This window comes from Guillardia theta, assembly GCF_000315625.1.
Source record: "Guillardia theta CCMP2712 unplaced genomic scaffold GUITHscaffold_16, whole genome shotgun sequence".
In the NCBI taxonomy this organism is placed as follows: Eukaryota; class Cryptophyceae; order Pyrenomonadales; family Geminigeraceae; genus Guillardia; species Guillardia theta.
The window spans coordinates 864,672-890,650 of record NW_005434658.1 but is presented as its reverse complement, the minus strand read 5'-3'; the positions used below and the strand labels follow the sequence as shown (position 1 = coordinate 890,650).

Below are 25,979 nucleotides of genomic sequence, written 5' to 3'. Positions count from 1 at the left end.
CCTCCTCTCCTCTCTCTCTCTCTCTCTCTCTCTCTCTCTCTCTCTCTCTCTCTCTCTCTCTCTCTCTCTCTCTCTCTCTCTCTCTCTCTCTCTCTCTCTCTCTCTCTCTCTCTCTCTCTCTCTCTCTCTCTCTCTTTCTCTCTCTCTCTCTCTCCTCTCCTCTCCTCTCCTTCGTTGCTTCTCGCTCAAGTTTTCCATCAGCTCGACTCCGACCTCATGCAGCTCAACTTTGACGTAACCCTTTCCTCCCCTTCCTCTGCGCCAGCCGCACTGCCCGACACAGGAGCTGCCTCCCCAGCAGGTTTGTACCTGAGACTCTCCCCACCACCTCTCCGTCCTCCTTTCGCATCCTCCCAGCTCCTGTGCGCGACTGACTTTCTTTTTCCAGCCTCACCCTCCGATGTTTCCGGTCTCGCTGCTGCTCGATCAAAGGTTGTCTTTCCTTCTTCATCTCTTTGTGACCCCAACCCCCATTCCCCTCCTTCTCCTTCTCTCCTTCTCCTTCTCTCTCCCCCCTCCTTCCTCCCTCCTCAAGCTCTACTGCAGGCGATGTCAGCGCTTAGCATGTCAGCTAAGACAGTTTTATCATCTGCATCTAAGGTGAGGATGGGAGGGGAAGGGACCATAGACGACGAGGAGGTGGAGCAAGAAGAGCAAGAGGAGGTGGAGGAAAGCTGGGGGGGGCGGGGAGGGAAACATTGTAGTGATCATGCGGTAGGTGGGAGCTGCCTCACGAAGTGCTGCGGTACGAGGAGGAACCGAAGCCAAGACCAAGGTCAGGGAGGGAGCGAACAAAGAGGGGGGAGCGAAGAGGGAGGGTTAGGCGAAGGGTGGGGGGCTGGGGGGTGGGCAAGAAGAGGACGAGGTATGGGGGAGGAGGGAGAGTTTACTTAGCGGAGAGCAGGCAACGGATGCGTTTGCAGATCTTTTATCGGGTTTCAAGCTGAAGAAGGGGCCATGAGAGGAGGACGATGAATAAGAATGATTGAATAAAGCCACACGTGAAATCATTTGCCTTCCCTCTCCATCACCAGCCTCCCTTCCTCCTCCTCCTCCTCCTCCTCCTCCTCCTCAAACCTCTGCAGATCCTCCTGAAGCTTCTGCCGCTGCGCATGCAGTGCATCAAACTCGAGCTTGACGCTGCCGAGCTTGCTCCTGAGATTGTCTAGCTCTTCATCCATCTCCGCGTTCAACGAGGACAGCTCTGCTAGGGGGTCGCTGACGGCCGCCTGTGCCATGGCTCCTGGAGGAAGCATGCTGAAGAGGAGCTGCTCCTGCATGTCCTCCAGCTCGCTCAGCTGGTCCATCCTCCAGCTCTCGTCCTGGCACCCTCGCAGCTCCCTCCTGAGATCTTTGATCATGGTCTCCAGCTTCGACTCGTCTCCCGCCAGCATGTTCTCGTGCTCCTCCAGGAGCAACTCCTGCTCTGCGAGCTCCCTGCGCAGTTCCGCAATGGCGTTATCCTCGTCTTCATGCAGCTTTGAGATCCTCAAGGCCTCCTGGACATGGTCATTCTGATCGTCGGAAGACATGCGGCAATGAAGGTGTGAGGGAGGAAGAAAAGAAAAAGGTCAAAGAAGAATGAGCGAGGGAGGGGGTGAGGACAGAAAATGAAAGTAGGAGAAATGAGAGGAGAGATGACAAAGGTGAGATGAGCGGATTGGAGAGGGGTGTATGTAGAAGGAGAGGAGAGGAGAGGAGAGGAGAGGAGAGGAGAGGAGAGGAGACGAGACGAGACCAGAGGAGAGGAGAGGAGAGGAGAGGAGAGGAGAGGAGAGGAGAGGAGAGGAGAGGAGAGGAGAGGAGAGGAGAGGAGACGAGACGAGACGAGAGGAGAGGAGAGGAGAGGAGAGGAGGACGGAGGTTCTGCAGCAAGGCCTGATAAGCGCAGTGATGAGCGCGGGACAACAGGGGACAAGAACTGGGACCAGAACTGGGACAACAAGGAGCTAGTAAGAGCGGGGACGAGGGACAACCGGACTCTAGTGAACTTCGGAACTCGGGGAGAGGCTCGTGACGGGCCCCGGTACCGTACTACGTGACGAACTTCCGGCGGAACTTCGGAAGCCTGGCACTACGAAAGCTGCGACCACACTGACTCTGAGCTGATGCGTACTGAGAGGCTGCGGTCGGACTGGTCATCAGGAGCCCCTCGTCCGGCATCGACCGTGGGATGAGTCATGTGTAGGAGGTCTGAGGGACAGTTCGCTTGAGCGATTTCACTGAACAATTTCTATGTCGCTTCACCGCTCGACCCGTTTCCTTCCTCTCTCCCCACCTCGTCCTCTGCTCCCCTGCTTCCCAACGAGAGGTTCTCAAAGACTGCCTCGAGTCCGCTCTTGCACATCCTGTCTGAGGGCAGTCCAACGCATAGCATGCCGCCTGCTTCCTCCTCCTCGCTCTCCCCCGGCATCTCGATCACGACACACTCCCCCGAGATCCCGCTGTTCTTCAGGATCTCGTCAAGCCCCCAGTGCACCACCTCTTCCCAATGTTCCTCAGCTAGCAAGTGGTTCGAGCTCAAGTCAACTGAAGATCCTCTCGCCACCTCCTCCATCTCCTTGTTTGCTTGCACGTAGTTGTGCTCGCATCGCCCACTCGACTGGTTGTCCATCATCACAGGAACCGCACTCTCCCGGCTGCCCCCCAGCACAATGTTGCCGACGAGGCTTCCCCTGTTCACCTCCTGCAGTTGGATCGCAGGCCCCCCATTGTCGTAGATCACATTCCAGCAGAGGACAGGCCCCTGCGACTGCTCGAGCATGACGCCTGGAGGGGAGATGTTAGCGACAAGGCAACGAGCAAGCGGCAGGGGACTCACCCCCGCTTTCGTTCTGGCTGATCCTGTTGGCGCAAAGGTTGGCAGATGAGTTGCCAGTGCAGTGGATCCCCGTCCCTCCGTTGCCAATGACGAGGTTGTAGGCGAGCTTCACCGAGCAAGAGTCCATCGCCAGCATACCGACGCCATGGGAGTCCATCAGAGAGTTTCTCACCGCCAGCACTCGAGCTCCGTCAAGCGCCACCACGTTGGAAACCTTCCCGTCTCGGATCACGTTGCCGAAGAGCTTCACGTCGGAGTTGCCCTGGAGCACGAGGCCTGCTCCCTCCGACTCAGCGATCGTGTTCCTCTCCAGCGTCCCCCTGGTCTTGTCCCTCATCACCACATTCCCTCCATGATGCCCGAAGAGATGGGAGTTGAAGAGCTGCATGCTCGCTGAGTCATGCAGCAGAAAACCTGTCCTCTGCTCATTCCCGCACCTGACACATTAGCTACGTCAGCAAGCTCGTTAGTCAAGGGCTCCAGTCACCCGATTGTACAGCTGTCGACTGTGACGCTTGTCGTCCCCGTCCCGCACACGCCGCTCTTCTTGTTCCCCTCGATCACGCAATTCTGCAGCGTCGCCAAGCAGCTTCCTTGCATGAGCACGCCATACCCATGATTGTCCCGTATGATCGTCCCGTCGAAGAGCGGTTGAGCACTCTCCTTCAGCCCGACTCCTGCGAATGAATTCCCAGAGATCGTGTTGCCCACAAAGACAGCACGTGCCGACCCAGCCATCACGACTCCTCCCGACTTGTTGGAGAGCACCGTGTTGTCCACGAGCAGCGGACAAGCGTTGTCCATCACCCCGAGCCCGGCTTGAAAGTTGTTTGACAGGAGGTTGCGCCGATAAGTCCCTTTCGCAGAGTCGTGCACGATTATCCCGCCGCCCCTGCCATCGAAGATCTTGTTGTCCGACACGTCCGGCTCACTCATGTTGCTCACTTGCAGCGCTGTCTTCAGGTTGTTGTAGACGCGATTCCTACGGATTGTACACGTTGACCTGTCTTGGCTCCAGAAGCCTCCCTGTGCTCCATCCGCCACCGTATTGCTCTCGAACACAGCAGAAGACTGTCCCGAGCAGACGACGCCACACTTGCCATTCTCGTGGATGCTGTTCTCAGAGAAAGTGCCGGCGGCGTCATCGAGCGTGACGATGCCGAAGCCAGTGTTCTGACTGACTACATTCTTGCTGAACTCGACGTGTGAGCTGCCTCCGCAGATCAAGGCGCCATGGAACGAAAGTCGCAGAGTGCAAGTTCGAGCAGACAGCTTCGCGTCGTTGAGCACGATCAGCGCGTATCCCAGCTCACTGGTGCAGGAGCAATCCTTGATCTCTGTGCTGCCAAACTCAACTCGAACGCACGACGACTCATCAAGCCGTTTCGACATGGAAGATTGTTGGCTGTCATCAACCGTGTGAGAAACAGACACAACTCCACGCCTCCTCCTTCCCCACCTGTCCTCCTTCAGTTGCACGATTTCCAAGCCTTGAAGGAGAATGCCGCTGCAAACCCTGTCAGTCCAACTGTATCCCGAGGGAGACACAAGACAAAAGTCACCTGCCACGGCAAACGATGGAGGCTCGAGCTTGAGACCCGAAGGAGATCTTCACCACCTGTCCATCTTTCGGGATTTCTGACGCGACGAGTTTCACATGGTCTTTGTCCAATACTGCTTCTAGTTACCAGCAGTGCGCAACAGAGCAACATGTCACCTAGACATGAAGTTTCGGTATAGCTTCCGGGCCTGATAGTGATACAAGTTCCATTCTTAGCACAGCGAACAGCTTCCGAGATGCTCGAAAACAATCTGGCGTGATTTCAGTCACATTCCTCAAACCTTGATGAACACTTCGCCTACCTTCTGCGAGCGCAGGTAGAGTTCTCTTCATTAACTTCAGTGTCGGCGTGTTTGAATTCTAAAGGATCCCATCACATCACCATATCATCCCAAAGCACAGCAACCTGAGCACACTTCGAAGGTGTTCTCTTCAGAAAACTCATCTTCATCCTTCACAGCGGAAACATTTTCCGCCATTGAACAAGTTTTACTGTTTCCCTCCCCAATCAATCAAAACGAGTTCGACATCCTGGCAAGCAAGCAATGTCTTGTTGATCTCTTTCAGCTTTCCTGCATGACCTGCCTCACAGGACAACTCCTGCTGTCATATCCCCCACAGTCAACCTAGTCATGAATACGGCAAGCGCCGCTTCCTCTAAACCATCTGCAGATGAAGTGAGGAACATTATGACACAGGAAATTACAGCAGAGAGCTGTTGGTCAAGAATGTGAACACTTGCGGTACAGAGCTTCAGTCTCTCACATCGGGGAACCTCCTCTATTTCCTTGTCCTCCTGCCCTCCACGCTGCCGACCTCTTGGCCATTGCCTCGGTCAGCAGCCGCATGAACGGCTCAACGCACTTCTCTTGTACCTCTTCCCTACTTGGTCCTTCCTCCTGTCCAATTTCTTTCCTTCTCCTCTCGCCCCCTCCCCCCCTCCTCCTCCTCGTTCCCTCTCCCTCCCTCCCTCGCGTGCCATTCGACATCGTCGAGTACCACCCTCACCCCCTTGTTGAAAATCTACACCTACACCACCCACCCCGGCTCACGAAATGTTGTTTCGTCACTTGCCCTTGAGATAAATGAGCACCAATCGGGAGAACCCCCATATTTTTATGAGTGAATGTACCGGTCTGAAGGGTACGTTTCTTTCATCCCACCAACCCCCCCCCCCCCACCCACCACTGATTGTTCATTTCTTCTACTACCCACCCTCGCTACAACGGAAAGGCATTACCCCACCCCATCATTTTTCACTGAACCACCGGTGGCATAAGTATACTTCAGCAACACTCCGCCTCAGCACAGCACACTCCGACAGTCACCAGAAGGCCCAAGGGCCGGGCCGGGCCGGGCCGAGCTTCGAGTTCCCGGGGGCCCCGACCAACGGTTCCCAGACGGTCCCAACGGTACGGCGCGATCGCGGACCGGCGGCGCACGGGGCCATGCCCGAACCCGGGCCCGTAGCCCCGGCGGCAGCGGCAGCGAGCGGCGCCCGGAGTTCCCAGCAACTTCTCAGTGACCGTCCCAGTGGGACGCAGTAGGATGACTCAGTGACTTCTATATCTTTCCGTTCCTATCAGCCTTGTTTCTGGAGCCTCTATTCCTCCTCTCCTCTACGTCTCATCCTCTTCCACTTCCTGTTCTCCTGCACTGGCAGTCTGATTCGCCTTGTCATCATCCTTCGTGTTAGACTCAAGGTTCATTCTTCACCCATCCCTTCTTCCTTGCGCACTGAAAACAAGAGAGTGCAGCATCAGTAGTTGTCCAGGTCATCAAAATCTGCCAGAAACGACAAGATCAGGATAAATACGCAAGAACCAGGCACGAACCGTCGCTGCTAGACTCCTCCTCTGTCTTCACGTCGCTTTGCTTCAATGGCGGGGTCTGCGCAGAAGATCCTTCTCCACTCGCTCTTCCTGCTGACACATCTGCAGCTTCGTCCTTCGTTGTAGATCCTGGCAAGCCTGAGCAATGTTTTTAGCATATGCTGAGCAGGAGAGACTAGTCAAAAGACCAGTGGGATTGAGGTCCATCTCGAACTCCATCTCTTCTCCGCTCTCGTCTTCGCTGCTTCCGCTGCCAAGAAGACTGTTACTCAGCCTTCGACGATCATTCGTAGCAACAAGTGCACCTCTCAAACAGGTTCTGATTGGTTGCAACGTTCTCAAGAGAGCCGTCAACACTGAGATCTCTCTCTGCTGCGCCATCGAACACATTGCCTTCCGCCAGCGGATCCAGCCTTGCCTTCTTCAGTGGAGGTTCCGACTCTTCAAAGGTGGCGACGGGATTCTCAACCGCAGCGTTGTTGTCCTCCTCAAAGCCGTCACTGTCAGATGCCTGCTGGTTCTTAAGATTGTCTTTGTCCTGATTCACAACGTCAAGGGGAACAGACCGATGTCAACATCATGACAGTCACCTCCCCGACGCTGGTAGCTGAATCTACTTGCATCTCAGACGGGCCCTTGTGCTCTTGATCCGACTTGAGCCCGTCCTCCTCTACTTGCGGCTTGCGAGTTGACGCGTAGGAGAACAGCCCCCCCTGGACCAACACGATCAACAAGACGACTGACTGACTTTCAGCAGTTCGACTCGCCTGCAATCGCATGGCATGTGCGGGAGGGTACGGCAGCATGAATCTCGGGTCTCGGACATCAGGCGGTTGTATCGGCTTGTTGAATCTGTCAAAATCTCTGATGCCCGCATTTGTTGTGAAACTACAGTGATTCGAGTAGGCAATTAAATCATCCACTGCGACAGGAGGTCGACCTGCAGAGTTACTATCAGAGACCATTGAAAAGGTAGGGAGCAAGACCTTTGCATAGCTCGATGGACTTTTTTGCTCTGTGAACCAAGAAAGACAAATCGCCTTCGATTGCTCGCAAGTCCTGAATTAACCAGTCGATTCTATCTTCGACTTCATGCACTTCTTCGATCTTCTCCCTTACAAACTTCTGTCTAGCTTGATGTTCTTCAACATCACTCACTCTGTCGGTGATGGACTTGTGCTGACTGATAACTTCCCGCACTAGTGAATGAATTTCATATCCAGAGCTGGACCTTTTGCCTTGCGGGGTCAAGCTATTTTTCACACTCTCAATCAGCTTGATGGTTAACTGCTCCAAATTCCCGACGTCCTTGGCCATTCGTTGCGGTGCCCCAAGCTCCTGCTCTGCATCAGCAAGACTCGTTGCTGTTGGAACATCCGAAGGTCGATCATCCGAGCTCATTGTTCAATCAAGCAACGCAATGCAGTAGAATCAAAATTACACGACGATCATAATTCAACAGTAAAAAGAGGACCTAGCTTACCATCAACCTCAGCTGTTAAATTACAATCCAAAACAATAAAATGAGATAGGTAATAAGATCAAAACCCCCCAAAAAAACAAATCCGGAGGATTGAGCTTGAGCAATAGCTCAACACATATCTCCTGAGTTTCAAATCTCCACGGAGGATGATGCCGACACCATCCTGAAAATCTCAAATTGCAACTGCAGATTTGACTATGCCATTCTTGCAGCTCGTCTATTCATAGGCGGAGGGTGCCCATTCGAGAAGAATCAATGCCTTTCTTTCAGTCACAGAGGAATCAAAGCCCATGGAGAGTCTTCCTTAACCAACGAGCACCTCTTCTTTCCTCATGTCAGGAGAGGGGGGGAGGGACGAAATCAGACGAATTTCCCAGGGCGGATCCTTATCTTGCAGCTCTGTAATGACTAGAAGAAGAAAGAGTTAGACGCTGCACAGGATCATCACGAGCAAGATAAACCATCACACAATGCAGAGCCTGCAAACACGAGTGCCGAACACTCAAATGAGATCACATAACACAGAGGGCTTTCTGATACCCTTTCGTCGCATCTACCAGGAATCACACTATAAGGACGGGTGATCCCCGTCCCACAAGCTGCATCATACAAGAAAATTTTCCTCTGCTCGAGAAATCGAATTCGCACTCTCACTTCTGAACAGAGACGCCTCTCCCCCCGCTGTCACCATCAAACGAGGATGCCCAACACAAATTCACAATGCCACGCTGTGACATATCCCATAATGCCTAATCATCATAACATATTCATGGAGTCTCGACGCTAGAACCTCCTCCTCATCACATGTTGGTGGGATCTCAACCCTCAGCTCTGTCCCGAGCTCATCCCCTCATGTTGTAACACACGAAGCCTCCTTCCTTAGCCTGAACACCGAGATCCTCGTAGTCTGCTCCCACTGGAAGCTTGCATATCTGTGCTCGAGCATACTAGACTCCTTTGCTTGATGCCATGCACTTTGCTTCTCTCCTTCCTAACATGGTCGTTTCTCCTCCTCCTCGCATCTCGTTCTTCTGCCACGTTCTGCTCTTCCTGCACTATTTTCTTGCACCAACGCCGCTGCAGCTGAAGCCATAGCGGCTGATGTGAGCAGAAGGTTGTCAAGCAGGGGGGTAGGGGTACACAGGAGTGGTGGGGGTAATTTGGAATGAGGGGGGTAGGGGGTAGGAGTTAGCTGAGATTCATCTCAGGATCAGGAGGGTGGGTGATTGATAGGAAAAAGGTTGGTAGGGTAGGGCTGAAGGTATCGAATGAACGGGTACAGAATTATTTGAAATGTTATTAAAGGGTAGGGGTGGCTCTATCGTAGCACCCCTCAAGACATTGTTGTCCTTTCGGGGGTACCTTGGAGGTGGGGTACATCTATGGCGTAATTTTAGGGGGTGGTGGTATTTTTTTGACAAGGGTGGAAGGGGTCATAAGAGGGGGTCTCTTGGCACGCGGCGCATAACGGAGTGGAACGTCTTGTAACTGTGTTGCGCAAAATTGTAACCGTCTGCAACCGATAAAAGGAAATGGTCAAGAGAAGATAGCTTGTCGAGGAGAGGAGAGGAGAGGAGAGGAGAGGAGAGGAGAGGAGAGGACAGGAGAGGAGAGGACAGGAGAGGACAGGAGAGGACAGGAGAGGACAGGACAGGAGAGATTCAGGATCACAGTGACTATCTGAAAGAAGCAAGTGACAGACCAGAAGATAAAAACAGATGAAGTACTGCTAATCAAGTCGAACTGATGATCGTAATAGCACTTCAGCAATGATCAGGTTCAAGCAAAGAAAGGACAATGTCTTGACGAGAGGAATATTTCATGATCGGTCTTTCCAAGAGTCGATTGGAAAATAAACAAGCGCATCATGGGAATCGGTCCATATTCTACAAACATAGCAAAGTGCCTGGTCGCCCATTAAGTGCAATGGAGCTTCGAGGGGGCAACTTGTTTGACCCTGGCTCTTCGGAATCCTCGTCGCTGCGGAGACAAGACGACCTCAGGAGGTTTGAGGACTCCATAGCGCAATCATCCTTAACACTCAAGTGGATCAAATTGGTTTGTGATGTATCTAAGTCTGTGCAGAAGGGTAACTGGCTGATAGTTGACAAATCAAAATCAGAACCAAGAGCTTTCTCGGCATGCCAAGTCCTCGTTTGTAAGTCCTCATTCATCAAGAGGCTTTCAACCTGAAGCTCTTGCAGGATTACTATGACGTACGGGATGCATTCATCGCCAATGCTGCCTTGCACTACTCCATGAGGGCTTGCTCAAGGAGGAAGATTTCTTTAGACAAGCTTCCGAGCTCTTCCAGTGCAGACGATTTGCAGGAGGGACACTATCGTGTGCGCCTCGAGGAGAGGCGGAGATTGACCTGTCCAGCCCGCGGACCGGAATACCTTACGGCAACCAAGAAGAAGTCCATTCCTCCTCTCGATCTTAGCAACGTGTTTCCGAGGTTAGCGAGTGAGGAAGGCAGCTGAGGGGTCATGACTTGTTGCAGTCCCTGCTCCACCTACTGCAGTGAAGAGCGATGAAAGGTTCCCTGCTCCACCTACTGCAGTGAAGGGCGATGAGAGGTTCCCTGCTCCACCTACTGCAATGAAGGGCGATGAAGGGTTCCCTGCGGCGTCAGGCGGGACATAAAACCAGGGCAGCAATCCGATAGGATCAAGGATGGGGATACGCAGAGACAGACTGTCTCCCATCAACTAACCAACTGAGCTCTAGTAAACGCTGCGTTACTCGACTAGCTAAGGGAATTGTATCATCAACTCTACAGCGATCGGTAGGTGATCCGACGGATGCTTGAGGTTCGGAAGCCCCCCACCCTGCCCAAACATGAGACCAGCTCACAGCTCCAAGAGATGCCTCACCTGGTTCTGTGCCTCTAACTCGCTGATCATGGACAAACAGCTCACAGCCTGGATGTTGCCTGAGTGAGACGGCGGTCTCTGAGGTAACGGGTGGGTGAGGAAGAAACAAAACCAATCATCAATCACCTTGGGGGTGGGAATAGCGCGGAACAAGATGTAATCGATCGTTCCGTGAAACATGTCTCTGCGTAACACGTGAGAGGAACAAGAAACCGATCTGCATCTTGCCTGTAATTGGTGAAAGCAGGCTCGATCCCAGGGGCTGTTCCTGCTGGCCTTGCCTCCTTTCCCCCCGCAGAGTCTCCGTTGCTCCTTTGCCGTGAGTCCGCTTTGTACCTGCGAGAAGGTTTTTGAGAAAGAGCCAGATTTTAACCAAAAGGACGTACATGCTAGGAGAGCTTGGTTTGAACACTGGCGAGTTAGGATCCAAAGGTTTGGCGAAGAGAAGGCCTCCGTTGGCAATACCAGCGTTGCACTCACCGCTCTTGGCCGCAAGCTCAGGGGACGAGGACTCTGCCGATTGTAATTGGACTTCTCCTTTCGGATTTTTCTTCTCTGGCGTCTTGAATTCAAATTGTGACTGGCTGAATTGCGTGTTTGAAAGCGAAATAGTCTCCATCTGCTTCCATTCCAGACCACAGGCAACATATGACGACGAGAAGCCGGCTTCCCGGGTGAGGTACCTGCATGCCGTAGAGCTCAGAGCCAGGTAGACGAGGAGGGGTCAGTACATACCTGTACACTTCCGATTCAGGAGTAGAATTGAAGTCCCCAGCAAGGATGATGGGGATCCAGCCAATCGAAGATTTGCTCTCCGAAGATGTAGATAGCTCCTCGGCAGCTTTTACAAGGGCCCGTGCCTGGATCAGGTTCGTAAGCTTCAATCCACACACCTTCGCAAAGAACAACCTGCGCTATCTTCAACTCTTCATACGTTGGGTCCCAGAACAGGTGCGCGTTTGCAAGACACATACAACACTTATTTACATTACTAGACCTACGTGGCCGTAGCATAGTGAGCAGTGCAACATTGTGCGTTGCAAAGTCTGGGTGTCCTTCCACCTGCTGTCCCCCCCCGGCATCCGGCTCGCTATCAAACTCAATCGAGCTGACTGACATGCACTCAAAGGCCGTAGATCTGAAGAAAGTCGCACATCCATCAAACTTCGCTGGACTGTTGCGTTGTTTGTAGCAGCCAGTGTAACCCAACTTCCTCATCTCTTTCAGCCAGAACTTCTCATAATTGTCAACCTCCTGCAAGCAGACGATGTCGGCATCCAGCTCGTGGATCACCTCCACTAGAGCCCTCCTCCGCACGTCCCATCGCAAATGCTCAGCCTTGCTTCGAGTGAAGTGTTTGTTCTTAGCATAGCACTGGGCCAGCACATTGTAAGACGCGATCCTGAACTTGAAATCGCTCGAAGTGATGTCTTGAGAATGACAAGCAGGAGATCTGAGCCATCTGCGACCAGCCAGCCGGTTCGTCCGCGGCTGATTGTTCGGCCTGTTGTCATTCTGCTCTTTGGGATGGCGCAACCAAGGGTTGTGCTGCATCTCATTGACAAACTGCAAGGGCAAGAACGGGTTCGCGGACATGTGAGCAAGGTTGTCTTCAGGGTGACGGATGAGGCTCAAGCCTTCGGGTGCTCGTCCATGATGCGCAGGATGGGGAGATGAGACAAGATGAGAGCTCCAGGCCTCCCCTGGATAGACAGCCCCTGTGAAGCGAAGAGGGTAAGCGATGCCGAGAAAGGAAAAGAAATTCATGTCCAATCCCTGTCTTTGCCACTCTTTTGCCCCTCCTTCAAGCTTCCTTTCGTTGAGGTACAGAACCATATCATAATTTGTCTTGAATCCCTTCCCTGCTCGCGTGCACCCGATAGCCATTCAACCCCTCAATATACTTAATCTTCTCCTCATGCAATATACTCTTCTCATCCTTTACAAACTTTTCCACCCTAGCTTTGCTGCATTTGACTCCTGTTCTCCTCTAATCTTAGCTTCTCTCCACTATTGCATTTCCTCGCCCTTCCCCTCTCCCCTCCCCTCCGTCGTCGTCTACACACCCATCTCAACTTTCTTTCACCCTCGTGCCATTCTCTGCTCTGCTTCACTGCACCTAGTCTACTCTACTCTACCATCTCACTCTCCTCTCCTCCTCCCCTCCTCCCCTCCCCTCCTCCGACTGCTCCCTGCTCCCGCCATCCCTGCCACTTCTCTTTGTATCGCCCTCTCAAGAATTCTCTACCCTACCCATAAATCACTGGTAATTTGGTTATAAAATACACCGGTACGTATAAATATCATCACCCCTACCCTGATTTTTCATATGTTTCCGAGTCTCTTTCAGAAAAAAAAGGTCATGTACCCGTGTATGCATGTCTCAAAAACAACCACCCCTGGGGGTGTTTTGGCCCCCTCACCACCCTACCCATTATGTACCTCCTGTCCAGAAATATTTTTTTGCGTTCTGCACTGATTTCGAGAGGACCCTACCCCCTATTTCTGTTGAGCACCCCCATCTTCTACTTCCCAGGCACCCACCCCTACTTTTTGAAACATTCAAGGGCGATAAGACCCCTCACCTCCAGTGGCCCTTTTCATGATCGGGGTCGCCATTTCTGACATGAAGAGAACAACAAGACAGGAGAAGACGAAGAGAACTTAAGAGACGAGGAGGAGGAGGAGGAGGAGAGCGGGGAAGGACAAGAGAGGAAGAGAACCGGAGAACGGGAGAAGTAACTCAGTTGGACCTGTTTCTGATTTGATACATCAAGGAGCAAGAACGATAAAAGGTAGGTAAACTTTACAAGGTAGCATGTTGAGATTTAGGGAGTTTGAAATCGACGGTGTGACATCTTCACTCATTGCTGTATGAGCTCTTCGTCATCGGCTGCATGTCCTGGTCCTCACGCTGCATGGGAACTTTGCCGCCGAACTTGAAGAAGCTGAGACGAAAGCAACATGTCAGAGAGGAGAAGACAAGTGGCCGCTCATCACCAGCTGAACAGACTTGTCTGCAGCAGGCTGTACACATGGTGAAACTTGAGAGACATCAGTTCAAACAAGATCTGCGCCGACGAGTCGTTCCATTTCAGCCTGTTGGGGATCCAATCCTGCTCTCCAACTCTCATCTTGGAGGCATCCTCCTCTACAAACACTGACCTGTACGACCGGGCCCAAGATCACCTTTGAATAGACCACTGCATGGAACAAGCTGCCCAGCCCCAGCACAACCAAAAAGACAACCTGATGTTGAGTCGTGAGAAATGAGAGAGGGAGGGAGGTATCCGGGAGAACAGGATTGGAGAGGTCTATGGAAAGGAGGGGATGGGGTGAAGAGAGAGGTAGACAAGGGAAAGGGAGAAGGAGGAAGTGAGTCGAAGTAGATACCTTGAAGTTGTGCGAGTAGAAGGTGTTTTCACTCGGCGCGTACCATTCGTTGCCGCCGATTCTCTCATAGGGGAAGAGGATCTTGTTGACAGGAGACGAGCTGATCTTGAAGTATGTTATCATGTCGCAGTTGATCTGGAAGGATAACAGTCACAACTCATCAGCTCCTGCTCCTCCTCCTCCTCCTCCTCTTCCTCCTCTTCCGGCTCCTCTTCCGGCTCCGGCTCCTGCTCCTGCTCCTGCTCCTGCTCCTGCTGCCGCTCCTACCCTTTCCCCTCCTCTTCATTTTCCATACTAACCAGACTCCCTCCCCTTCCCCTCTTTCGTTCTTCAGACCCCCCTGTTACGACCTTGAAGGCGCAGTTGTAGTCTGTGCCGTTGAGGAGGAGGAGGAGGAGGATTGGAGTTGCCATGAGGACAGAGACGACGATAAGAGCCTGTCAGATCTTGTCAGTTGAGCAGAGCAGCGAGACGAGGTGAAACCATGTTCTTCCACCACGGCAGGCGGTAGAGATGTCCGTTAGAGTAGACGATAGCGAGGTCGACAGTGAACCATATGGCCCAGATGAAGAAGAGAGGAGACTCGTAGTTGTCCGACCGGGTTTGCCATTTGTACCTGAGGTGAAGGGAGGAGGAGGTGAGGGAGTCGATAGGTCCAGGTTAGAACACTCACAAGGCGTCGCCACTCTGGAAGGGTTTGAACCATGAACTGCAATCACCATCAGCACTATCACCATGACCATCATCATTGTTGTGTGTTGCATCTTACCGGGTGAACAAAACGGCGAGAAGAATACCCAGAATGGAGAGGTAGAGAAGGACAGATATGGTTGCTGAGATGACATTCTGTGGACCCAACAAAGATCCCTGAAAACCAACATGATGATCTCAGAGTCGTAGCATCACAATCACAATATTCAATGCGAATCATCATCAAAATATCCATTCTTCCTTCGCCCCTCCTCTCTCTGCAGCGAGTTCTTACCTCCGGGATGCGCGGAGATAGTCGACTGGAAGGCTTCGACAAGGAGATTGCCCTGGGGGAAGAGTGAGGACGAGCAAGGATCGGGAGAGTTGAGCACCAGAGGAAGAGGGAGGTGGAGACGAGGTCAAGGTAGAGGTAGCCAAGGGGAGGGAGGTACAGCCCAGCTATGAGAAACATGATGTTTTTCGCCTGTTCAAAAGGATTCACTCGTTGCCTCCTACACCACCACCACCACCACCACCACAGCCTCTACCTTCACTTTCACTCCCTCCTCCTCCTTGTCCATCTTTGCCAACATCCTCTCCTCCTTGACATACCTGAGTCCACACAATTCCACGGACGATAAGGAAGCGATAGGCAGCAAATGATGTGCACAGCGAAGCCCGTCCTTCCCCTGAAGCCATGTCAGGCGAGGAGGGGGTGAACCAAGGAGGAGAAAGAGGAGAGGAGGAGACTGGAGGGGAAGCTTGTTCGAGACTTACTGAGAAGGAGAGTGAGAGCAGCGAGGGAGTCACTGTCCGTGCTGAACGGAGCTGCCACGGAAGCTTCTGCTCGACCTGAAATCGAAGAGACGTCAAGGGTAACGGGAGGAGGAGACGAGGAGGGAAGAAGGAGGAGGGAGCAATGAAGGAGGAAGGCCGGCAGGGAGGGGAGGAGGAGGAGGGGTGATCAGTCTGTTTACCCGACAGTGCTAGCCCAGCGTGAGCCGATCTCAGGGCACCACTGCCATTCAGCATCAGAAAGGAGACCAGAGTCGTCGTCGCCATTACCTGTCGTTCCCTCCGTCCCCGCACATCCCGACGGTTCTCATGTTGTTGGCGAACTCTCGAACAACCTGCACCTTCTGATGGGGAGTCATCCGGCCGAACACACGGATCCGCGGACACTCGCAGGTTGAACGTCCTCGCACTCGGCAAGACTTGCTGGCAAAGAAGCGTGAGAGGAGTCGAGGCAGAGATGAAGATGTGAAGCGAAGAGTAGGGAGAAGAGAAGATGAAGCACACTGAAGATGAGAGGAGGAGGGAAAGGGAAGGGAGGTAAAGGGAAAGGAAGGAACAGGAAAGGATGGAATGGGATGGGAAGGGAAGGGATATCACCGGCAGTGAAGGAATTCGCCCATGGATCCGTTGTTGAGGAGGTGTTCAAAGACATCTCCACTGACAACCAGACTTGTCTTCATCGAGCTTTCGTCTCGCTCGTCGTCCCTCTTCCCTTCCTCCCTCGTCTTCTCCCCGTCTCTTGCACTCTCCGCTGCTCTCCCTGACTCAGCATCCTTTTCGCCTGCCGGCTTGCGCTCCTCGGAAACCACTTGGGTCCACGACAGATTCTTCTTATCATCCAACTTCCCAACGAACACAAAGTGGTCTTCAGGGATGATACCAACGGTCTTGGCAACCGCAACTCCAGTCAAAGCAGAGTCCCCTGTTATAACAAGAGACCTGCAAGTCAGCCACGACACCAGGTCCGAAACTCCGCTACCGCACCTGTCACCATGACGCACTCCACTCCTCCATGCTGCATCTGTGAGATACAGTCTGCGCTATCGACCTTTGTCGGGGGAGAGTCGGTCAGAGGAGGAGGAGGCAGGAAGCAGGAGGTGGTCACCTTGGGCTCGTTTCGGAATGCGATGAGTCCCAGGAAAGTCAACGAGGACTCTGCTTGTTGTCTGCTGATGGTCAGGATCTGATCGTCATCGACATTCTTGCAGGCGATCGCGATGATGTAGCAACCTGACAACGACTGTCAGGTTGCTAGAGAGAGAGGAGCGCATCATAACGTTACCCCTCTTCGAGTGCAACTCCACAGCTCTCCTCCACTTGTCATCGAGCTTCGGCGAGCACCTTGTGCTGACAGCCTCAAACGATCCTTTGACAAAGACAAGGTTCCTGAGCGACAGCACGCGTGAGGGAGGCAGGCAAACACAACAGGCTCACTTCTTCTCATCGCCGCGTTCCTTCGCTGTGAGGACTGACATGGTCATGGTCTGATGATCAAACGTCCACTGCTTGACGATCGTCCACTCGTTGGCTGCCTTCATCCCCTCCTCGTACTTCCACCCCAGCTGCTCCGCTGCCTCTACCATCCTCAGCTCGACTTGATGTCCTATCAGTTGCTTCCCAAGCCGAGAGACTGTGTGCGTCAGCGCCAGGGCAGCAGCCAGAAGCTCATCCAGCTCCTCCCCTCCTGCCACGTAGCCTTCGAGGGGATGGAGCTCCTCCCAGGACGCTCTCGTCTCCGACTTGTTGCTAGCAGGCAGGAAGCCGATGAGGTCGAGCCCGGTCTTGGTGATGGTCCCGGTCTTGTCGAAGCACATGAGGTCAATCTTGCACAAACGTCTCACAACATCGAACATTGAAACTTCTCTCCTCACCTTCCCTGCCAGCGCCATCCTGTCGACATCCCTCACGTAGATCTGGATCGTCTCGTCTGCTGAAGCTTGCTCTCCTTCCTCTTGCTCACGCGTCTCCTTCGCCGGTTTCTTCCTGTTGAGCCGCTGGGCTGAGGCCAGCTGACCGCCCAGCACAGCGACGCTGAGCAGCGGAGAGACCATGGAGATGAGCATGAAAGTTGCAGCAAGGACTGAGCTCAAGTTGAACTCGTAGTTCAAGTTGACAGCAAGGAAATCCCAGAAGGCGATGAAAACCAGCAATGCCAGGACAAACTTTTGTGATCAAAGTCAGCAGAATGAAACAGATAAGGAGGGGGGAGGTGAGGGTCAGGAGAGAGGAGAAGAGGGGCACTTGCGAGGAGGTGAGAGGAGGGGAGGAGTGAAGGATTGAGAGAGGTTGAGAGGGTAGGACAGGGACTGAGGAGAAAACGTTTCAAACTTTCACCTGAGCCTCGGCTACGATGTGCAGTCGAGTAGAGGACCCAAAGAGAAGAGTCCGCAGGAGAATCCCGCGCGTGCTCCGAGGTCCCACATGGGTGACGATTGCAAGCCCTCCTTCGGACACGTGATCCGGCAGCTCCGTCTGATCCGCTCCTCCAGCATGCAGCAAGCAAGTCCCTGCAAACAAGAAGCTGAACACAGCTCGTGTCAGGCATGACGCAGCGTTCGAGTTCTCCTCACTGTTTCTTGTGCTCGGCGCTATCGGGGATGCGCACACGCTTGTCTTCGGACACAGCAAACTTCTGGATGGGCATGGTTTCTCCAGTCAGTAGAGACTCGTCGACCACGCAAGAGCCACTGATCAAGATGCAGTCTGCTGTCAGCAGCGGTCGGTGATGAGGATGATTCTCGTTCTCAGCGTCTTCATCCTCCAGCTTGGAAGTCAGACAGAGGATGTCTCCCACACACGCTTCATGGGAGTCAACGCTCTTCCACTGGTTGTCCCGGAAGACCAAGATCGTCTCGTCCAAGGTCGCCATTTCCTTCATCTTCAATCTCTGCATCCTCTCGGTGTAAACCTTGATGACGCCACATGTCAGGACCAGCAGGGACATCATCAGCCCGACGGAGACGTAGTCCCAGTAGAAGGAGAGGGTCACCGCAAAGAACTGATAGATGTAGAAGAACGAGAAGAACTCTGTCACGCACCCTTCAAGGATCGAGGGGATGTGCACAGTGATCTCATTTCGCCCCTGAGGACCATCCAGCATAACAGAGGCCATCTCGCTGGAAACTCCTCCTTTCCTGTGCATCTCGTTCGCCCAAACCCCCGTGATGTCTCGCTCAACCTTCATACCCTCGTCATCATCGTTGTCGTACTGGGGATCCGAAGTGAAGGCATCCTTGGAGCTGCAGTACACGTAACGAAGCAGCTGCCACTCGATCATGCGGAGATTCCTCGCTGTGATGGATACGGGAACAACGTCTTCAAAGTCCTGACGGTTTCCGTTCTCATCCTCGATGCTGCTGTGTACCTTGACATGGGTCGCTCTTTCGAGCGAGCACGGGCACATGTAGAATATAGCAAGAGAGGAATGGTGTCGCCGGAGCCCTACAAGAAGCAAGAAGGTTGTAATCCACGGCAAGAGGAAGGCTCGTGTGAAGGAATCCCAGGTCACATGCTTGTTTTCCTCTCCTTTGCCAGGCGAGTAAGGCCAGTAGTGCTGATAATTTGACAGGAAAGTGATGATCAGAGAGCATTGCATCCAAATCAAGAAGATCACTGAAAGGGCTCGACAGGATCTTCCCAGCCTCGAAGGGCGATATCCTTTCTGCGTCTGATTTTCATTGGGCAGGTAGACGCAATGATCAGCGAATCGTTTCGCCTGCAGTCGGCTTCTTATGTAGACTACAGCATTGAAGACGAAAAGAGCAGAGAATAACACGAAATTTACAATGTAGCCTGGAGCTCCATAATTGATATCAATCACTGGAGTTGCTTGCGGCATCTTCCTCGTCCTTTACAAGCAGATTTGTCACAATTCCTGGAAAAGTTAAGTATGTGGTTCCGAATTTGTTCGAAACCCCCTTAACATCAAGGAAAAGATTCTTCAAAGCAATCACAAATCCTTCGATGTTGAATCTTTATCCCATCTGGCAATCAATAACAGTTAGCCTCCAACATTCACGGACTTCAGTAGCATGTTTCCTTTCCACACAGCTGTTACCTCCATGACTTTGCTTCCCTCCGCCCCCCTCTTGCCGTCTTCGCGCTTCTTCTTCCCACTCTTTTCGAGGCATCTTCGGCATATTTTCTCTCTTCCCCTTCGTCTTCTCCTGATCCTCCTCCCCCTCGCTCCCCTTCCCGCCTTTCGCACTCCCGACCATTCCATGCCCTGCAGACAAACAAGGCCTTAGAGAGGGGGGTGGGGGGGTGCGTTTTTCTGACCCCCACCCTCCCTTCATCCATGCGATGACCGGTAGGGGTATTGTTGAGCATGGTGGGATGTGAATTTGAAGGGTTGGGGGTACTAGAAATCCCGGAATGTATAGACCAAATCAAGGCAAATGAAGGGGTGATGTCGCAACATGTACCGGTGCTGGTAGTCCTCAGAGGGGTAATTTGGAGGCAATATTCAGTCATTTCCAGGGGGTAGGGTGGACAGGGAACACGGGGTTTGGGGGGAGGTCACAGTTCAAAGCAAACCTGATCCGCCTCAGAAAGATCAACCCACCCCACCCCTTAGATCCCATGCCGTGTGTTTTAAAGGTAACCACCCCCTTTTGGTAACCCCACCCTTCGCGCACTACCCAGAAGTTACCTGTTCCACCCCGTCACATCATTCCTGTACCCCCTGATTCTCAGTCAAATATCTGGAAGTTGAAGGGGTATCATAAAAAATTATCAGGGGTCATCAATTAGTACCCTACCCCATTGGTATGTTTCATCGGGGGAGATGTCGCATCATTCACCGTGGGATCGCACAGTGAACAACAACCGTCCTCCTGCTCCTCCTCCTGCTCCTCCTCCTGCTCCTCCTGCTCCTGCTGATCCTCCTGCTCCTGCTCCTTCTCCTCCTGCTCCTGCTCCTTCTCCTGCTCCTGCTCCTGCTCCTGCTCCTCCTGCTTCTCCTGCTCCTGCTCCTTCTCCTGCTTCTCCTCCTCCTGCCCCTGTCCCTGCCCTCCTCCTGCCCCTCCTCCTGCTGCTGCTCCTCCTCCTGCTGCTGCTGCCCCTGCCCCTGCCCCTGCTGCTGTTGCTGATCCTCCTCCTTCTCGTAGCATTTCTCTCCTTCGTCCTCCTTTTCATGGTACTCCTCCTGTTATCGTGCTCTGGGTACTCCTCACATTCCAGCGATCTACCTCCTCCTCCTCCTGATCATCATCATCCACTGCTGCTGCCAGTTCCTACCGCTCCTTTTGCTCCTGTTCCTCATCCTCGTCCCTGTAACGGACCTGTTCCTGCTCCCATGCCGGAACTTTAACTTCGACTCGCACTTGAGATCCTGATCAAGCTCAAGTTCAAGCAAATGTCACGCCCACGCCCCGACGCCTACGCTCATGCGCACGCCCACATGCTGCCACTCCTATCGTCCCTGGCTGCAAACACCTATATACCTGCTTTTTTTGTTCATTGTACTGGTGCAAATAGTGTTTCATCACGGTTTTTAGAGGGTCAGGATGTGTAGCTCAAACGATGACAAGTCAGAGTGAACGGTGCGATTCATGTCAAGATAGATGAAAAGCTCAGTATCGATGAGACATGCCTCGGTCAACCTGTGCCTGAGATGCTTGTGTGATCGGTTGTGTCCACGGGAAGCACACATCTGTTTTGGTAGAACCTCGTTCCTCGCTGACCATCGGGCAATAGGATATGCAGTGAAGGCTTGGACAAAATTGCCTGGTCTATCACGCAACAAACCTGTTGATACAGCAAGGCATGGCGGACGCAGCGAGCAAGGGCAAGGATGTGCAGGAGGAATCTTTTGGAGAGAAGAACGGGGTCGAAGACGACAGGAAGGAGAGTGGAAGCGATTCGCAGAGTGAGTTGAGCTTCTGGTCTTTGATCGAGCTCTTGAGCCCTCTATCGCCGATGGCATCGTCGATGGCGGAGAGGACGGAGGACTCGAAGAAGAAGAAGAAGAAGATCCCCTACGGGTTCAGAGAATCCTTAGTCCCCGAAGATTATGTCCCTCCTCCCAAGAAGCATCCCATCGTCTTCGAGGGCTCAATGATCGGCAAAGAGGTCGGCGCTCTCGCTGTGCCTTGCTTGAGTCATTCTTGCTGACCTTCATCCAGCTGCACGTGAGGAACTTTCATCGGCACTTTGCTTGTTACCAACCGACGGGTCGTTGCTCCTCCTCCCTGTGCATGTGCGAGTGACGTGGCCCCAGACTTCAACGAAGCGCTTGTAAACGAACTGGAGAAGCTCGGAGAGTACAAGCTGCCAGCATGGTACTCCTCGATGCTATGCAGTGCAGCACCGACTCTGGTGGAGCACTCAGTCAAGTATGAGAGAGTGGAGCTGTACGACAGGTTGTTCCCTGCCTCCTGATAGCAGAGTCATCTGACGTACAGTCACAGCTCGGGAGGGCTTCTTGCCGTCGACTGGGCCTTCCCTGAGGCGAACGACTGCTGTCCTGACGGAGAACCCTCGAGCGAGTGTGTTCTCTGTGTGTTCCCAGGACTGGCTGGGCACAGCGACAAAGATTACATCCGCAGCTTCGTCAAGAGAATCCTGACGGCCCTCAGGTGGAAAGTGTGTGTGCTGAACTGGCGAGGGTTCAACTGCCCGCTGAAGAACGGGAAGGTGTCGAGTCCCGTGGACCTGACGGACATGACCATGACGATCTACCATGCCTCCAAGCGGTTCCCCACCTCTCCGATCTTCGCTGCTGGGTTCTCGATGGGGTCAAATCAGCTAGTCAAGTACATCGGGATGAACGCGGAGGATCACATGCTGACCGCTGCCTTGTCGGTCTGCAACGGGTTTGAGTACGAGCTTCACCTGCAGCGGCTGGAGCAAACTCCGCTAGGAGAGCAGGTCTACAGCCGGGGGATGACGTACCTCCACCAGGAGTACCTCAGGAACTACGGGGAGGAGCTGCGGGAGCACGTCGAGGGCTTCGAGCTGGAGAAGGCGCTTGCTGCTGCGAAGCACTCGGAGCTGGACGAGGTCAGAGCCTCATGGGAGGGGGACGTGACATGAGGATGACGCGGGCTGAGGCAGGTGCTGGTGAAGCAAGTGTACGGCTACCACGACATGCAGGAGTACTACAATCAGGTTGCAAGCCGGCCCTTCATCTCCAAGGTCAACATCCCCCTGCTCTGCCTCCAGTCCAGCGACGACCCGCTCTTCACGGAAGGAGACTGGAGGCACGTGATGCGAGGAGCTGCGGCCTCCCTTACCGTGAGACTGGCAGGTGCTGGCAGGTGCTGCCGGTGGATGAGCTGCATGACAACAAGTGAGCAAGCAGAGCCGTCTGCTCGCTACGTGCGAGGGGCTGACGGGAGTGCAGGCACATCGTCTACTTTGAGAGCGAGTACGGCAGTCATCTCAACTTCGTGGAGGCCACCATCCAGTACCTTGTTGCTTGTTTGTGTCGGGAGGGGAGGGTGAGGCGGCTGCAGGCAAGGGCTGCTGCGTGAGGAGTACACGTTCTGCGATCGAGCGGCAGAAGCGTTTTTCCGCTTTGCTTCGAGCACCTCGGATCGAAAGATTTTGTTCTAAACGAGGAGACGGATCGCGTCTGACTGCATCGCTCGCATATGATGCGCCACACTTGCACCGAGAGAGGCTCGAGAGCAGAGCTTGGTCGGAGCTTTATGTCTCGTGACTGCAGTCAGCTCCTTCTCGCCCCTGGATGAGCTGGACCCTTGCGATGAACCTGCTGGAGTCGCCTGCCGCCTCTAGACAACCTCTCTCCTGCTCCGCAAGCTCATCGCAGCGGCCCTCGCTTTATTACGCTTTTCCTCCGACACGTTCCCCCTTACAGCTCGTCCTCGTCGGCCCCTAGCGACATGTACCGCGCCAGCCACGCCTCCTCGATGACCACTCGCTCGCCGCTGCCTCTCCTCGAGTACGGCCAGCGTCCGGCGCCGAGCGCTCTGCAGGCTTTCTTGAGGGCGGAGACCGAGAGGCCCTGAGGAAGAGCTCAGTCAGGCTTGGAGGGTGATGGACACCTCCAGTGACAGAGACAGAGACAAAGAAGGAGAGAGGGAGAAGGAGGGGGAGGGGGAGGGGGAGACAGGATGGCAGGGGACGGGGGGGTTTGAAGTGCGGTGAGGAGGAGTCTCTGTACTCACCAGCTCCCTTGCCGCGTCCTGCTGGCTGAGATGCATGAGGGAGCAGATCCGGTCGCGGGTGATGCGCTGGAAGGAAGGAGCGCGAGGGCAGTTGGGGGTATCAGGGGAGGGGCGGCGGGGATAGACGATGCGAACGGTCTGAATAGGGGGAGGAGCGGGAGAGGGATGCGGAGGGGGAGGGGAGTTTGAGGGAAGAAGGGAGGAGGGGGAGGGAGCGGAGGATGAGGAGGGGTTCAGGGAGAAGAGGGAAGCGAAGGGGCAGAGAGCGGAGGGAAGAAGGGAGGAGGGAGGGAGCGGGAGGGAGCAGTCGCTCATGGGCTGAGGTTACTCGTCGCTTTCCGGCGCCCGACGTCCCTAGATACTCTGTAGGTATCCATAGCCCCCTTATGTTTTCAATCGCTGCGCATTCGCTTTTGTTCGACTTCATGATGTTGTAAACTTGCTTTTGACCCTCAGTTCTCTTGTATCCCGGTCACATGACGATGCTGAGGCAGGCTTGAGTCTTTTTGGTTTCAATCAAAGTAAGCCCAGTACCTTCAAGCCCGACATATACATAGGAGAGCCACTAAGAGATCGGAGAGGGGCTGTGAGCCGTGGGAACACACAGACAGGCAAACGGTCACGTGACGATGCTGAGCGTGAGCTTGAGTCCAGGCTCTTGGTTTCAATCGACTCGAGTGGTGCGCATTCGCTTTTGTTCGACTTCATGTTGTTGTAAACATGACTGCTTTTGGCCCTCAGTTCTCTTGCGTCCCGGAGTCCATCCAGAGGTCCCGTGTCCCTGGTGTGACAGGCAAACACGTTTTACCTGGTCACATGACGATGCTGAGGCAGGCTTGAGTCTTTTTGGTTTCAATCAAAGCAAGCCTAGTACCCCATATACCCTGCTTAGATCCCGTATCTAACCTGCTACCCTACCCCCCTGGCAGTGTCTGATTGTTCCAATACGCAGCTGTTGGTATCTTGTAATGAGTGGCTCTCACCCCCATGAGAGCCCTTGTACGAGTCAGATCACATAGGAGAGCCTCTAGGAGATCTGAGAGGACCCCTGAGGTAGAAGCCAAGTTCCAGTACGAAGGTTTTAGAGCCCTGCAAGCTGAAAAAAAAAAAAAGATATATAAAGGGGCTAGCGATTGCAAGCTTCAGGGAGACGTCGGGCGCCGGAAAGCGACGAGTAACCTCAGCCCATGAGCGACTGCTCCCTCCCGCTCCCTCCCTCCTCTCTTCTTCCCTCCGCTCTCTGCCCCTTCGCTTCCCTCTTCTCCCTGACCCCCTCCTCATCCTCCGCTCCCTCTCCCTCCTCCCTTCTTCCCTCAAACTCCCCTCCCCCTCCCCCTCCCTCTCCCGCTCCTCCCCCTATTCAGACCGTTCGCATCGTCTATCCCCGCCGCCCCTCCCCTGATACCCCCAACTGCCCTCGCGCTCCTTCCTTCCAGCGCATCACCCGCGACCGGATCTGCTCCCTCATGCATCTCAGCCAGCAGGACGCGGCCAGGGAGCTGGTGAGTACAGAGACTCCTCCTCACCGCACTTCAAACCCCCCCGTCCCCTGCCATCCTGTCTCTCCCTCTCCCTCTCCCTCTCTCCCTCTTTGTCTCTGTCACTGGAGGTGTCCATCACCCTCCAAGCCTGACTGAGCTCTTCCTCAGGGCCTCTCGGTCTCCGCCCTCAAGAAAGCCTGCAGAGCGCTCGGCGCCGGACGCTGGCCGTACTCGAGGAGAGGCAGCGGCGAGCGAGTGGTCATCGAGGAGGCGTGGCTGGCGCGGTACATGTCGCTAGGGGCCGACGAGGACGAGCTGTAAGGACGATCTAACACACAGACGGGGATCTCTCTTGGACCGTGATGCAGATGCGTGTGTGTCGTTTTACGTTGAGTGAACATAGTCAGCCCTTGATTGAAGTCTGACTTGATCTATCTATCTTCAACCGAGCCTCGGATCATCAACACTGTCGTATCCCAATACGAAGTGGACCAGATTCTCGACAAACGTCAACGTGGTCGTGGTATTCAATATCTCGTTCATTGGAAAGGCTATCCCAACCTAGCTGATCATTCCTGGAAATCAGCTTCCGCACCGATTTGAACCTTCTTTATTGCCTCATCAAGCGTCACCTTCCCGCAGCTCTTTTTCCTCTTCCTCTGCAGATCCTTTACTTAAGGTTCTTCTGAGCGAAGTCAACGACAGGGGGGACCTTCTTGTCGTCACGCAGTGGGAGCGATGTTGTATTCTGGACTCATACCGGGACCCCCTTGGACGTAGCGTAGGGAAATGGGATGACAATGCCAGACAGCATGGCGCTGATCTGATGGGTACGTGTGCTTAGTAAACAGTGATTCTAAAATCAGTTGAGCTCAAGGTCCTACGCAAGGTTGTGTGTACAAAAACCACCATGAC

General features: G+C 53.8%; 7 protein-coding genes across 7 annotated transcripts; 2 read left to right on the top strand and 5 right to left on the bottom strand.

The window, feature by feature from the left end:
* Positions 1-1,007: 1,007 nt before the first annotated feature.
* Positions 1,008-1,532, bottom strand: GUITHDRAFT_104450 (hypothetical protein; the record flags this gene model as incomplete). Its single annotated transcript, XM_005836976.1, has 1 exon — positions 1,008-1,532. The coding sequence occupies one exon, from the start codon at positions 1,530-1,532 to the stop codon at positions 1,008-1,010; it is 525 nt and encodes a 174-aa protein (XP_005837033.1).
* Positions 1,533-2,233: 701 nt separating this feature from the next.
* Positions 2,234-4,861, bottom strand: GUITHDRAFT_104449 (hypothetical protein; the record flags this gene model as incomplete). The annotated part of the gene is made up of 8 exons (XM_005836975.1): positions 2,234-2,769; positions 2,822-3,258; positions 3,309-4,226; positions 4,281-4,328; positions 4,384-4,495; positions 4,539-4,633; positions 4,685-4,742; positions 4,789-4,861. The coding sequence occupies 8 exons, from the start codon at positions 4,859-4,861 to the stop codon at positions 2,234-2,236; spliced, it is 2,277 nt and encodes a 758-aa protein (XP_005837032.1).
* A 1,280-nt stretch (positions 4,862-6,141) lies between these two features.
* GUITHDRAFT_135721 (hypothetical protein) lies at positions 6,142-7,615 on the bottom strand (the record flags this gene model as incomplete). Its single annotated transcript, XM_005836974.1, has 6 exons — positions 6,142-6,167; positions 6,218-6,352; positions 6,403-6,488; positions 6,520-6,752; positions 6,805-7,154; positions 7,201-7,615. The coding sequence occupies 6 exons, from the start codon at positions 7,613-7,615 to the stop codon at positions 6,142-6,144; spliced, it is 1,245 nt and encodes a 414-aa protein (XP_005837031.1).
* A 1,839-nt stretch (positions 7,616-9,454) lies between these two features.
* On the top strand, positions 9,455-10,445 carry GUITHDRAFT_151371 (hypothetical protein). Its single transcript, XM_005836973.1, has 4 exons — positions 9,455-9,755; positions 9,802-9,855; positions 9,902-10,155; positions 10,201-10,445. The coding sequence occupies exons 1-4, from the start codon at positions 9,519-9,521 to the stop codon at positions 10,232-10,234; spliced, it is 579 nt and encodes a 192-aa protein (XP_005837030.1). The 5' UTR covers positions 9,455-9,518; the 3' UTR covers positions 10,235-10,445.
* On the bottom strand, positions 10,419-12,127 carry GUITHDRAFT_85586 (hypothetical protein; the record flags this gene model as incomplete). The annotated part of the gene is made up of 7 exons (XM_005836972.1): positions 10,419-10,528; positions 10,574-10,651; positions 10,700-10,757; positions 10,802-10,909; positions 10,960-11,256; positions 11,309-11,433; positions 11,483-12,127. The coding sequence occupies 7 exons, from the start codon at positions 12,125-12,127 to the stop codon at positions 10,451-10,453; spliced, it is 1,389 nt and encodes a 462-aa protein (XP_005837029.1). The 3' UTR covers positions 10,419-10,450.
* Positions 12,128-13,322: 1,195 nt separating this feature from the next.
* On the bottom strand, positions 13,323-19,289 carry GUITHDRAFT_162022 (hypothetical protein; the record flags this gene model as incomplete). The annotated part of the gene is made up of 22 exons (XM_005836971.1): positions 13,323-13,521; positions 13,574-13,689; positions 13,739-13,822; positions 13,967-14,101; positions 14,317-14,403; positions 14,450-14,582; positions 14,640-14,675; positions 14,736-14,833; positions 14,952-15,003; positions 15,049-15,140; positions 15,269-15,345; positions 15,434-15,508; positions 15,634-15,674; positions 15,722-15,874; positions 16,049-16,373; positions 16,436-16,472; positions 16,557-16,681; positions 16,734-16,837; positions 16,886-17,274; positions 17,323-17,613; positions 17,786-17,972; positions 18,022-19,289. 22 exons carry the CDS (start codon positions 19,287-19,289, stop codon positions 13,434-13,436), a joined length of 3,993 nt encoding a protein of 1,330 aa, XP_005837028.1. The 3' UTR covers positions 13,323-13,433.
* Positions 19,290-21,217: 1,928 nt separating this feature from the next.
* Positions 21,218-23,008, top strand: GUITHDRAFT_104444 (hypothetical protein; the record flags this gene model as incomplete). Its single annotated transcript, XM_005836970.1, has 8 exons — positions 21,218-21,523; positions 21,577-21,625; positions 21,672-21,813; positions 21,862-22,453; positions 22,508-22,657; positions 22,711-22,742; positions 22,797-22,859; positions 22,909-23,008. The coding sequence occupies 8 exons, from the start codon at positions 21,218-21,220 to the stop codon at positions 23,006-23,008; spliced, it is 1,434 nt and encodes a 477-aa protein (XP_005837027.1).
* Positions 23,009-25,979: the final 2,971 nt, after the last annotated feature.

What these genes read in the sequence shown, in the direction of transcription:
- GUITHDRAFT_151371 (XM_005836973.1), top strand. Translation starts at nt 9,519, where the DNA reads ATGATCGGTCTTTCCAAGAGTCGATTGGAAAATAAACAAGCGCATCAT. An exon ending in CACTCAAGTGGATCAAATTG is followed by an intron (nt 9,756 to 9,801) that starts GTTTGTGATGTA and finishes ACTGGCTGATAG; the next exon opens with TTGACAAATCAAAATCAGAA. An exon ending in GGCATGCCAAGTCCTCGTTT is followed by an intron (nt 9,856 to 9,901) that starts GTAAGTCCTCAT and finishes AAGCTCTTGCAG; the next exon opens with GATTACTATGACGTACGGGA.